This window comes from Dermacentor silvarum, chromosome 10, assembly GCF_013339745.2.
Source record: "Dermacentor silvarum isolate Dsil-2018 chromosome 10, BIME_Dsil_1.4, whole genome shotgun sequence".
Lineage (NCBI taxonomy): Eukaryota > Metazoa > Arthropoda > Arachnida > Ixodida > Ixodidae > Dermacentor > Dermacentor silvarum.
Genome location: NC_051163.1, coordinates 23,049,754 through 23,063,158, shown reverse-complemented (window position 1 = coordinate 23,063,158; position 13,405 = coordinate 23,049,754). Strand labels below are relative to the sequence as shown.

General features: G+C 41.2%; 1 protein-coding gene across 1 annotated transcript in view; it reads left to right on the top strand.

The window, feature by feature from the left end:
• Nucleotides 1-9,488, top strand: part of LOC119466097 (coiled-coil and C2 domain-containing protein 1-like) — a 36,745-nt gene extending 27,257 nt beyond the window's left edge. Inside the window, 6 exon segments of the mRNA XM_037726588.2 lie at nucleotides 1,788-1,832; nucleotides 1,912-1,964; nucleotides 5,487-5,538; nucleotides 6,472-6,571; nucleotides 6,657-6,747; nucleotides 8,843-9,488. Of these exon segments, the coding sequence (XP_037582516.2) occupies nucleotides 1,788-1,832; nucleotides 1,912-1,964; nucleotides 5,487-5,538; nucleotides 6,472-6,571; nucleotides 6,657-6,747; nucleotides 8,843-8,962 (461 nt within the window). The 3' untranslated portion in view covers nucleotides 8,963-9,488.
• The last annotated feature ends 3,917 nt before the right edge of the window (nucleotides 9,489-13,405 follow it).

The following is a 13,405-nucleotide window of genomic DNA, read 5'->3' as shown; positions in this document are numbered from 1 at the left end:
GCTACAATTTATATGGTTCCACACTGTGGGAAAATACATTGCAGAAAACCGTTAACTGGAACAGCAACACATTTTGTGCACATTTTGTGCACATTTTGTGGCACTTCTTGAGTCTATACTTCTCAAATCAGGATCTTGGCGTAAAGATACTAGCAAGAGGTCATGCTTTTAGTACTGACCAATTTCATTCAGCAATTACAACTTGCACCTTAAAGTCGATAATTAAAAGACAAATTTGTGAAATGTTGGCTATTAATAATCGTATTAGATATTATCGCACAAATATTAATGTTTGCCACTGCTATGAACCTATAGTCAGGAAATACTACCATTTTATCTTAAATCCCATATCATTAATTGTAGGCAGTCATTATTACACATGCTATGTTATATCCGTTCCTAATTTAGTGGTAGAGAGGTTGAAATGTATATCACTGTTACATTGCATGTTTGGAGCTAACTTCAATGTCTGTTTGGTTGTTCTTTAATTGGCTGGAGGGGCTCAGCATTATGGCTTTGCATGCATTTGTTCTATGTTTTGCACTGTGACTGTGACACTCCGTATCATTAACATTTTATGTGTTTTTGACGACACTTTGCATGTTTGTGCTTGCTTTTTGCTTGGGAACATGGCTTGACACTTGCAGGCTTGGGAGCTGAGAATGTTTGCTGTACTCTGGATCTCGTGAGAACTTCATTAAGCCAAGCGTTCACGTCACTGCAAGCACTGCTTAGTGTTTATACAAGGTGTAGTTGATGGTGAAATAGATCCTAGTGCTGAACTTAGTCGTGCTTACTAGCTTCTTTATCATTTCTTACTTGCTTTCTTTGGAATATTCAACCTGCATTACAAGTCCTTGAATATGTACAATAATGTTACTATCTGTTGCCTATTTTCATTGTTCGCTTACCTTCTATCAGTATATTGTGAAATGTTATATTTTGCTGTGCTGCAATGACTGAAGGAACATCTGGAAGGATGCACTGATAGAAAAGTTTGCACCATTTGGCGCTTTTCTTGTCCTTAAACAAAAATCGTCATCTACCTTGAGTGTCTTTCCTTTCTTAAATGCTGCGTGCCCGGTACGTTCAGGACACGAAGGGCATGTGTGTATTTGTGTGACACAGCGTTCTTAAAGAGGTCCTGAACCACCCCTCGGGCTTGGTGAAAAACCAGTTCTCAGATAGCTACATGCTGCTGTGAACACCTCAGCCAAATTTTGCAGTCGTGCGTGGCGCGTGGAGCTCGCAAGCGGAGTGCGAAGTCATTTCAAACACTCTCTTTTTCAATAGAAGCCTGCTCCTCACTCTTTTCTGGACATAGCAGGTATTTCTGAAATAGTCTATTTCAACTTCAAATGCCTTTCTCGACTTCGATAAAAAGTGGTTCAGGGCCCCTTTAACAGAAAAGCAGCGAGTGCAGAGTTTTAAAGAAAGGTTTCGCAAGCAAGAAAGATTACCAATATTGTTTGGGGACAAGATTACATCCCAAAGGGTGCAGGATTTTCTTAGAGAGTGTGGAGAGTGTGGTGCTTATTAGTATGCTGAAAGACGTTTCCTTTTCTATATACGCTTGTTAATCACCTTAGTGTCTGTGTACACGAACTGCGTTGCCCTCAGCACTGTCCGTTAAATTGTTAAAGTAATAGGAGAAGAAAGGAAGAAAATGAATTCGGCTTTATGCTAATGCTATGCCACAGCTTCACGCAGCTTTTGTGTCGTGCGTTGAGTTCAGCGTTTGAGCTCCTAGCCTGAGGTGTCGTTGTCATGTCTTTGATGATGTATAGGCCGAAAGATGACAGTCAAGAATGCGATGGGTTGCGGATGTGCCCGTATGTGTTTCTCACGACACGCATGGTCAAGTAAGCCACTCTTTCTCTCGTCTCTCTCACACGCACACCTGCTGTGCAGGGAAGGCCGATGACTTGGACTCCTATGTGATGGTCACATTTCCTTTTCCTAATGTAAGTGTGAACGTGATTTCTTTTCAAGAGTTTTTTTGGCAGTTTTGTGGTTTACCCGGTCGCGCAATAGTATTGTCGGTCTTTGTGGTTTGCTCTGTCTTTACAGGCTTTTCTTTTTTGATGCAGTGAAAGCTCCTCATTAGTGTATTAGGGTAGAAGCCTGGCTGAATTGGTCGTAGTTCATAACGGCGGTACTGCGTAGCGCACGAACGTAGGAAAAAAGACAGAAGAGTAAAGAGCGCTCCTCATTAGGCCCTCTTAAGTTGAGCTTGTGCAGGCAGTCAGTTTTCCTGAAAATCAAACCGTGTTTTTACAAAGATAACGTAATATTCTTGTTTCAGTTGTAAGATTGCCGGGTTTGAAAGGCATCTTGCGCAATATTTGGAATGATGCGATGAATGTAACGCAAGGTTTACTTCTTTCCTCAATTTCTCGCTCCAAAGTAAGATGCGGCCAGCTTTACCACTTGTCAATTGAGTTATGCAGGAAAAGCCAATCTCTCACTGCCCAGGCGAGAGTGCAGGCCAGTGTTGGTAACTTTCTTTTATAAACAAAGTCGACAGTTTGCAGTCTAGCACACTTCATTGTTAGCGAAAGGTTGCTAAGTGATGATGGTGATGACGTTCTTGAAATTTAGTGACTTTCTCGTCAACTTGTCAACAGTGGTACAGGCTTGCATATGCAGGAGGAGGTCCATGTCAGTTAGGGAGCATGAGCACAATGAAGGGTTAAGGGTGCAATGACACAAAGTGGTCCGATGTCCTGGTCTTTACTGTGTCGATGAGTGTCTGCAGGGCCACATCCGCAGTTCAGTGGAAGCCCATTCGGCTCTTTCGCACAGGCCACCAGTCTTTTAAGAATGTTGTGGTGTGATGATCGATCGACCTGTCAACACAGTTTGCACATGCGCACACCCATGAACATGCACCGGTTACCATGTGCATGCCTGCATTGCCATATATCGAGCTGCTCGTCACGTGGTGCTAAATCATTGTGTCTTAAGCCGATGGCTGCAGTCTCGCTGGGCATCTTCCATGTGGGCTACAATCATGATAATACTCCTATTTTTGGAGTTAATGTGTACCCTCTTATTTAGTATATTCTTGCAAACAGAGGTAGTATTGCCAGAGAGCATGTGGAGGGTAGCATGTGTAGTTGAACAATTGATAGTATATGCTTACCTGCCAATCTGTTAACTTTAAATTTCATTATATCCCGCTGTCCCAACACTGAGAAGGGAAGGGGAAAGGGGTGGAATGTTTTTTTTTCTGCAGTGTTTGCTATGGACGCACGCTGTTTGAGGGATACATAAGCACTTTATTAACGATAATTCATGTTTACACACAGAACACCAGCAGCAGCAAACTTGCAACAGCAGAGACTGACAAGGGAATTGTTGTTAGATAACGGTGGCCTTTTCAGCGGATCTGCTGTTGCTGATTTTACCTGCTTTAGGAACTTGTCTGCGCAAACTTGCTTGAAGCAAGTACACCTTGGCATCCTTTCACTATCAGAAGGCTTCCAATGGAAAGCTTGAAGACTGATGAGTGAAGCGTTTTCATGAACAGAATGAATTTTATGTAAAACTTGATGCAACATTCATAAAATTGTAAAAGGAGCCAAATTTGTAAACTTTGTGGAAAATTCAGGAGGATTGGCCGGTATGTATATAGGAACGATAATATATAGAGTACTAGGTAAAAAAGATAGTAAGAATGTCCGTTATTGTTTCATAATGATGTTGAAATAAAATTTACTTTAAAGTTTAAAGAGCTATGCTTGCTATTCCACTTCAGAAATTCGGAGAACTGATGCTTCAACTAGGATGGAAGGTTGAGCTTGTTGGTTTTACATTAGGAATAGTAAAACAGCACGGAAAGACATGGAGTAGTCATTCATTCTGTGTTACTGTGCCTAATGTCGAAGAAACACATTAACTTAAGTGTTGATGAAGTTTGAGAATGAAGTAGCAATGTTGCCTTGGAGTAAGTGGCTGCAGTGCATGCTACGGTGCATGGCACTGTAATGAAACAAACTGACGTGCACAGAGGTAAGTGACGCAGGCATCTAGAAGTGGAACGACAGGATAAGAAGTATAGAAAAGCTGTGTTCATTTTTCAAAAGTAAATTGTTGGCTTACCACTGCAAATATTCTCAGCTACTGCTACTGGCACAGAACAGTGCAGAGTCTTATCGAGCATCATAATCCATAAACTATTACTGTTTAATGCGCTGTCACTGCTTCATTCTTTGGGCGAAACTCAGACTTCATTTTTTTCAACATCAAGATTTGCCAACTTTCTAGAATTTTTCCTAAAGTTTGTGAAGTTGGTTTTGTTTTGCAATTTTATGCATGTTGGATCAAGTTCTGCGAAAAATTAATTCTGCTTGCAAAAATGTTCTAAAAGTTTTGAAAGATGGGGTGTGGCAAGATTACGAAATATGCATTCAAAAATATGTGATTGGTACCTGTGCCGTCCTCTTGTAGTAGCGCAATACGTCATATGCCAGAGCAGTACTTGCTTAGAATAAATTTATTATGACGAGTTCCTACAGCAGGGGAACTAGGACAACAGCAAGGTCGCTGAAAAGGTCACTGTGACCTAATACGGCTACATGTTGCTTCTTGGCCTCTACTGTTCCATGTATGCTGCTGCTTGCGTGATGCGTCCAAAGTTAAATCATTATTAATAAATTAATGAATAAAGCCTTTATTTGCAGAAGGCATGACTGTATGGCCTCTGTAGAGCATAGTGCATGTGTATCTTAGCAAACTTTAAAACATGCTTGTTATTCTCAGCCCTTGTTGCATCTGGTGTTTTTTATGAATTTTAAGTTCAAAGGTTGGACGGCAGCGTATATGAAAACATCAAAGGTGTGCCTACCTAGCATTTTGGAACAATAAATGTCAGCTATTCGCAACTGTTACCTATTTGATTGTGGCGACAGTTTTGGAACATCACCTTCCAATTGGAGCAACTTGACCACCATACTATGTACACTGCTTGTTGAAGTGTTGTAGCATTAACCGTGTGTAAGAGTCAATGCCTGTGGCCTGAGTTTGCCTTAGGAGAAGGCTATCAATGACAGCAGGTGACAGTTGGATGCACTGCATCGAATTTGCACGTCAACTTCCAAATGACTGTTTTTGATGATCATTGTGCGAATGCAAATATTACTGAGACGTGGAATTAATTAGCTGTTTTTGTTTCTTGTGTTGCTGGCGTTGAATTTCTTGTTCTAATATGAAAGGAATAACTTCATTACCAAGGGGGCTTTGTGAGAGACTGTATTTTGGAATGAAGCTTTTCAATCAATCAATCAATCAATCAATCAATCATAAAATTTCTGCAGTTTTTTTTCATCTAACAGAAGCCTAATTGCAAAAAAAAATGCAGCTGTGCTGTGAGACAAGTTGTAGCACACAAACATTTTATTACTGTTGCCATACTTGAGGGTATTGGTGCTACCTTTTTGTTAGCCATGTGTTTGGGAGTGCCATCAGTGGCTTTTCTTCTTCAGGATGCGCCGCAGACGGCAAGAACCAGAACGGTGAAGGACACAAACAATCCAGGTGAGAGACTTTCCAATGTTAGCACAGCTTTTGTGTGCAACAGGTTGCTTTATGTAGCTTGCACAGATGTGTTATTAAAGTTTGTACTATTGTCATAGAAAAATGTGGGTTGAGGATTAGATAGAAACCTACTCTGGTCCTCCCCTTTTGCTGCCTGTGAAACAACTAGTCTAACGGCACTGCTTCTGCCAGTTTTATGAGCTGGAGATGGCCATTCTTTTAGACCAACCCATTTTGAGAGAGTAGGAATTATTTTATGTTGAGAGACAGCTTGTTACAGTCCTGGAAAGGATTCTCGCCCTTTATATGAGTGAAAGGGAACAAAGCTATGAAGCTTAAGGTACGCTGAATATCAGAAATAAGATGGCATTATTCTGTTGGCTTAAAGAAGTTGCAGGTGTCGCTGTCCCCTTAGTAAATTGACCCAAATGATTTTTCCTGGCATAAAATTTAAGTAGTTCACATCATGAGGTACTGACTTTTGCCATGTTAAACTAAATTTTGCATAGTTGTTGTCACTGTCGGCGCATGCAAGCACCTGTGATCATGATACTCTAGCATTTTGTGTGCTTAAAGCTTTTTAGAACTCTTCGAGCATCTTTTCTGAAACTTGTGGTTTGACATTGGTTTGACATTGACACTAGCTTTTTCACTAACGTTTCATGCATCACCAAAATTTAATGGTGAATTGTTAAAGTTGACCAATTTTAATGAAGTAACTACTAGTACAAATTGTTGCTGGCTGTGCCAGAAAACTGCAGTCACCACTGTGTGAATTTTATTTTTAGAAAGTTTTGTTAAGGAATCCATGTATGTCTCAAGTGACACAATACAATCAGTGTATGTTAACAGACCAAGACAGGCTGTTGAATCTTGTACAGCTTATCAGAGTGTGCTTGTTTCTAACAAGTCTTAAATGTACTTTCATTTCAGAGTTTAACGAGAACTTTAAATTTGAAGTCAATCGGAAATCGCGTAGCCTTGCAAGGATAATGAAACGGCACCCCGTCAAGTGTGAAGTCTGGGCTAAGAGGTATGACTCTCACTCTTTTATTTATAGGCAGGTAGTGCCGTGCTTTCCACTGTTTGATGTCGCTGCAACTCCCCCTTTTTTGCAGAGGGTTCTTGCGAAGTGACGCACTAATAGGCACGGCGTCTGTCAAGTTTGAAGAATTGGAAAACAAGTGCGAGATTCACAATAGCTACGATGTAAGTTCAAATCCTTTCTGCGCCTGCGATGTGTGTACACAAGAAAATTATGGCGTTACATTGTTGATTCTGGTAGTAAGGCTGTGCATGGCATGAAAGTTCAAGCTGCGAGATTGGCCCAGTTTGCCACTGTTTCGTAGAAGACCCACCTGCCCTGGACCAATGAAAGAAGTCACTGCTTGGTCCTGGTCTGGCCAGTGAGCTTGCCACATTAGGCTAGGCCAAGCTCCTGTGTTGAAGCTGTCAAATTTGTTTTGCCGCTTCTGCTTGTCAATGTAACGGCCTGGATATGCTGCTGTCTATGGATGTAGCCACTAGATGAGGCTGCCAGTCTCAGCTATATACATAAACTTCAGTTAGCTCAAACTGTCTGGTTCGCATGCCTTCATTATGTAAGCTTGTCACCTGTTGTATGGATAGCAATATTGTTAATGTTTTAAAACTCAGAAAGGCTACTTATGGCTAAGACAGGGATGGAAGAGGCTGAATGCACTGTGTGCCCAGCACTTATCCTCTAGAGTGCCGTCTGCTTCACATGCCATGGATGAAATACCTGCCAATGGTGGTGCTGTTCATTGTGCCATTAGGTGCCATGCGGCAGCTTCACAGCCCCTATAGGAAAGATGTTAGTGCTACATTTCATGCATAGCAGACAATGCCACGAAGGGTAGAGCGACTTCTCTCGCTGTTTGCATCTGTGATTAAAAAGTAGTGCATCACATGTGAAAGAAAGATATTAGGTACGTGCCACGTAATTCAATGTAAAATTCAGTCTTGTGCTTTCGCACGTTGCAAGATATAATGCATTTATTATTGAAAGGTGTCAGAGATCTAAACCGATATACCATTAAATGAACAGAGTGACACGTTTACGCAACCAGCGGCCACAGCGCGTCACTTGCACTCATGATCAAAACATAGTATGCCGTTTACTAAAAGCACAAATATGCACAGGTAATGTGTGATTTGACGTAAACTTGCGTCCACAAGTACCACTTGAAATATATGTAGTAGTTGTCATAAAAAAACGTTGCAGATCAAGAACAACTGCTCTGTGAAAGGCGCACAGTGAGAGCTTTATGACTGCACTACTTGCAGTCATGACGTGTATTAAACAACGCTTAGTTTGGCCAGGCTCTGGCCTTAGTGTAAGACTTGAATTTGAGTGGTTTGAGCCTGGCCTATCGATTAAAATGGGTACTGGCTTTCAAAACAGCATGAACTTGTATGCATCTTGATTGGGAGTTGGTGGGAGCGTTTTTTTTTTTTTTTGACAGTTATATGAACCTAGTTATATTAACCCGCTGTGGTGGTGGAGTGGCTTTGGCATTATGCTGCTAAGCCCGAGAGTGCGGGGCTGAATCCCGACAGTGGCGGCCGCATTTTGATGGGGACAATGTCCTATGCCGTGCATTTGGCGTACTTTAAAGAAACTCAGTTGGTCGAAATTAATCTAAAGTCCCCAACTACGGTGTGCCCCTTAATCATATCATGGTTTTGGCACATAAACCTGCAGATTTTCATTGTTTTTTTTTACTATTATTATTGCTTTCTGAAATTAAATCACAGCTTCATGAGTTCAGGTTCCACCAAGGATATTAATCTGCTGCTCTACTCAGCTTAGAAGACATCTGCAGTGACGTTTTCATTGCCTTGGCGAGCATTGGTAGTGCCATTTGAAGTCCTCAGTGACTTCAAATCTAGTGACTTCTGATCTTCAGTGACTTCAAGTGCACTATCATTCCTCGCCATGCCTATTTTAGGAAGTTATTTACTTTCTGGAAGGTGATCTGGGCTTCCGTATAGTTGTCACGAGCCTTAAGCCATCCGTACTGAAAGCTTAGAGGACTACTTAATTTCTTTTGTCTGCAGCATGCTTGGAAACATTCTTTTAGATTGGATGACCATGAAACCTGGTCTTGTTAGCCACCAGAACAGTCAGAAATAAATTTGGTGGAAAGTAGTTGGAGCGTGTTTTGTCAGGGCGTGTTCTTGTACTTGTACACGTCAAGTGTTATTTTAGCTTATTGTTTCTGAGGATGCAATAGTCTTTAACATTGACAATGACTGTGCCCTGTTTTCCTTCTTCTTCAAGGTCTTCGACAGCAAGCGTCCCAGTGGCGGCAAGCTTGAAGTAAAAGTTCGCGTGCGTGAGCCTTTCGTCTCGAAACAGGTGGAGGAGATCAGGCACCGGTGGCTTATTATCGGCAGCTAGCTTTCGCACGCTCACAATCTGCCTTCTAGAAGGACATCCGTGTCAGCAACGGCAAGCTATGCGCCCGATAGTGCCAGACGCTAGCTGCAACTTTCGCGTAGAAAGGCAGGCAACATGCTGTGTTATGTTCTTGTACATAAATGCGCTTGGTCATTCTGTTGTTCAATGAAACTTGCGGTAAGTGCAACTGTATCTTGAGCGTTGCAGCCTTTTGAAAGCAAAACCTGTCCAAGCAGAGAACCCGTTTTTATTGAATCAAACTCTTTGGCTGCGGTATGGATGCACTTGTAATGTGGTGGAAACTGCCATTAAAACGTAAAGTTGTTCTCTTGTTATTTTATATGGCTGTCAGCAGTGCTGTACCTGTGTGAGGGCCCTGTGAGATGCAGAGTGCGCACTTTTCTTTTTTTAATGTTGCGTGCACTGCTGGAACACTGTGTGGTGAGCACTAAGATCTGCACAGTCTTTACAATGACTACAATGTACTGTAATTTAAGAAAAATAAAATGAAGGCATGTAAGAAACAGTCTAATACTATTGTATTGATGCATATTTCACTGACATCACTAGTGCTAAGAGAAGAGAGACATATAGCGTGCTCCACTACGTAACGTGTTTTATGTCGACTATGGCCCATTCGATGGAATTTAGCGCACAGCGATTTGAAGTATTCGAAAACTTTAGCAAAATATTCATATTTAGAATTGACTATTTGATTGGAAGACTGAATTGAATAGGGCAATCTTCGATCTATTTTTCGAGAGTTTCGAATATTCGCACACTCCTACCTCCCAGCACTGTAGAGCATTGCATGGGCCTGGTGTTTCAGCCCAGGTCCGCCGTTTGAAGTGGTTCTTCGCTTGTGCGGCTGTAACCGATCACGGCTCGGGCCCACCAAAGGACTTCTGCCTGTACATGCCTTAAAAATGTGATTCAATGATTAATTGATGTGTCCAAGAACAGCGCGCATGTCTTCTAATTCAGTGTACAGTTGGTGAAAAAGAAGATGCATAAATAGATCAAGAGCAAAGTGCATCTAACTTAGAGAAGTAATTGAATACTATAAAAAAAAAAACAGGTATCTTATATGAAAGTGTCAGCATTGTCACTATCACTATAGTTTATAAATGAGCATTGCCAATCGAATTATGTGCCTCAGATTACAAACATTCATTTACAAACACCAAGAGTCATTGCTTGTAATACAGTGCGCTCATTTTAAAGTTCTACGGAATTTTTAAATATCGCCTGTGGCAGGTAGCATAATTCTTATCATTGAGCTGGGTTATTCGATGAGGCGGATATTAGCAGCACGAGAAATCGAAACACGTATTCAACGAATTCACAAAAATTCACTAATTAACTTCTTAGTTAATTACTTTACGACACATATTGCATTTTACAAATTGTAGTCGGTGAGCTTGTCAGGCGTATTCACTTGGAATAAATTTACAGAATAACACCAGTTTGGAGATACGTGCCATCAAACTCGCTGTAAAAATCCACTGTTGTTCCACTTACTTTTTACCAAAATGCTTTTTCATACATTGAAGCACAAAAGTAACTGGAACGCCCATCTATTTCGTCCCACACTTTGGGAAATATCTCGAAACTGGAGTCATCCTACAAATTCATTTCAAGGAGATTCGTCTTGCAAACTATGTCATTGCAATATGTGTCGTAAGTTAATTAACTAAGAAGTTCATTAGTACATTTTTGTTACTTAGTTGAATATGTGTTTCAATTTCTTGTGCTACTAATGTCTGCCTCTTCGAATAACCCAGCTCAATGAGAAGAATTTTGCTACTTGCCACAGGTGACTTTTAAAAATACCGTAAAGCTAAATTTTGAACACCCAGTATAAGAAGCCATCACAATAGAACTGCAGTGACAGTAAAAGCTTGTGGTAAATACTTTTATTCACAGTGCATGCGTAGAGCTAACATGAAAAAAAAGCCAACGGAAGCAAAGGCTGGGTTAATAGCTGCTTGCAAGGCCTTTTATTTGAAGCTCTTCTGTACACTTTATGTTGAAACACAAACGACAAATAGTTTCTGCAGCAAGAAAAAGCTTAAAAGTATCAAGCAAAAGCAGCTGTAATTTCAAATGCGCATGTTCTAACTCTGGCACAAAAATAATGGAGGCAATGATTGTGTGCAATATAAGGCTATTCAGCGGTGTGACTAAGGTCAGCATGACCTCCCCGCTCTCGTTTTAAGTAATGAAGCACAATTTTATCCTCGTGGCTTGCTTCAGCATGGAGTTTCTTCTGTAGCTAACGACCAGTTATTTGTATTTCTTTTTGGGATGCCCAAAATGAGTGCACCCCACAACTCCCAATTCAGCACGGCATCCCATTGAAAGCGCATATTTACATGTCTGTTTATTTTGTATTAACTGGCAGAAAACCTGGAGTGAAATTGTTTTATAAAAAAAAAAAAAACACTTCTCAATACATAAACAGAGCAAATAGTTTTTGTTAGATCAAAGTCCTGATTAACATTATAAAAAAAAAGTTCGGCAGTATGTTGCACTGCTGTAACACGTGAAGGCAAAAGCCTGCTGCACACTTGGTAATGCGCCATCTCGCATCGTCACGTTGCTGCTTTCGCAATTCGGCTTCTTCGGCTTGTTTTCGATGCTTAGCTGTGGCATCGCGTGCTCGTATAGCGGGGTCATACTCGCACCAACGACGTTTCTCTTCGACTGTACGTTGCATCCTCTCAGCAGGAGTTAAAACGTAGGCTGTTTTGTGTGTTGTATGCATGATTCCATTGAATGTATGCACTGTTCGCTTCACTTTGCTGAGTGCTTGTAGCCTCTGCATTACAAGAGGGATGAGCCACTGCATTTTTGCTTGCTTGCGTGTTGAGACACACTCTTTATCTAGGACCTGCAAATAAAGTTTTTCATACCATATCATAGGGGGGTAGGAACCATTGCTGATGCTGACAATTTTTGTACCACTGTACCGGATGACGCATTTTTTTCAGAGCCATCGAGGGTATGAGCCACTTAAGGGCTTTCACCTTAATAAACGTCATGTAAAGCACAAAAAATGCAAACTTTGAGTATGTAGAAAGACCTGCATAGATATGTGTATGCGCACGTGGATGCACAGTGTATGCATAGGCGTGTGCAGTGCACATTGAACACGTAGTCTTGTAGGTATATGCAAGAATAGATTCTCCGCATTTTTAAAGTCAAGTTTAATGAAGCATCTCGGAAGGAAGAAACTTGAAAGGAGAGGAGAATGCGGACGAGCCAGAAATAGGTGACAAGGCAAAGAAGAATGTATATGTGTGCTAATTTAAAGGAGCTTTTTTGGGAAAATTATACCAAATATTTATGCTAATCTCGCACTATCCGCTAGCACAGTCGACCCCGGTGAAAAATATTTTCACAGCAGTTATGAGCGCTATGGGCAGGTGTATCTGCAAAACATTTTATGTACCTCTCGGGGGTGACATCTATAATGTATAATTCATTTTAACTCCACATTCTCAACCACCCGAAGTCATTAGGCTTTGCTAAGGGCACCTTTCTACAAATTGTCGTTCTTTTTTGTGCCACAGTGCCAGTGTTCTACTCAGCGAATAATATTTGCCTGTGCAATTCTTTGTGGAATAGTTATTTGCCATTTCACTGCGCTGTGGTGTTCAATAGGACATTAATGCTTTTGCATTCACAACTCGTAGGAAGTGCTTAGGAGTTCTAGGATTTTCGCAGTAAATTTTATGGTGGATTTAGAACTACAGAAGATGAATAATAAGAAATTAACTGTTGAAAGACATACGTATCGGAGCAGCTGGTATCGTTCACACAAATCTGAATACATGCATCCGTTTCTTCCGGCCTTCAGGCAAATCAGTGCTGCGTGGTGCTTTCAGATGGATCAAAGTACAGCAATGCTCTGTTTTACCTACCTGATGGTCACGTAATTGTCTTGCTGGGTTAACATGACCAAGATCAGGCCACATAATTTAACTCCCCTTTCTTGAGCACTGAAAACTAGAAAGCTTACAGGCATAGCGTGGACCAAGTGCGTCTTTGTGGTAGGAAAGTCAGGTGACCAGTGTTCCTTTCATTCGTGCAGGATCTGTAACCTCAAAGTCTGAAAATGAGCGCAAGAATTCACCTGTTCTGCAATGAATCAGTTGATACTGATAAGGTGTTGTAACAAAACTCAATTAGACTGATTACTTTAAGAAAAAAGGAGGGTCAGACCTCCAGTTCTTGAATTTCGTGCCGGAACCCCGGCGCCCGTGAGTCAGTCTGACGTCGCGGATTTTGAAGTGTTTTTTAGAATCTGGGCCGTTGTGGTTCAGTGAAAGTTCTTGAAACTTATTAAGTTCACTCTTTGGCTCGTGTAGAATACGATGTAGTCCATCTTTACCCATAAGAACTTGACTATACGCCTGAGGAGGCGCTGGAAAAATCCGT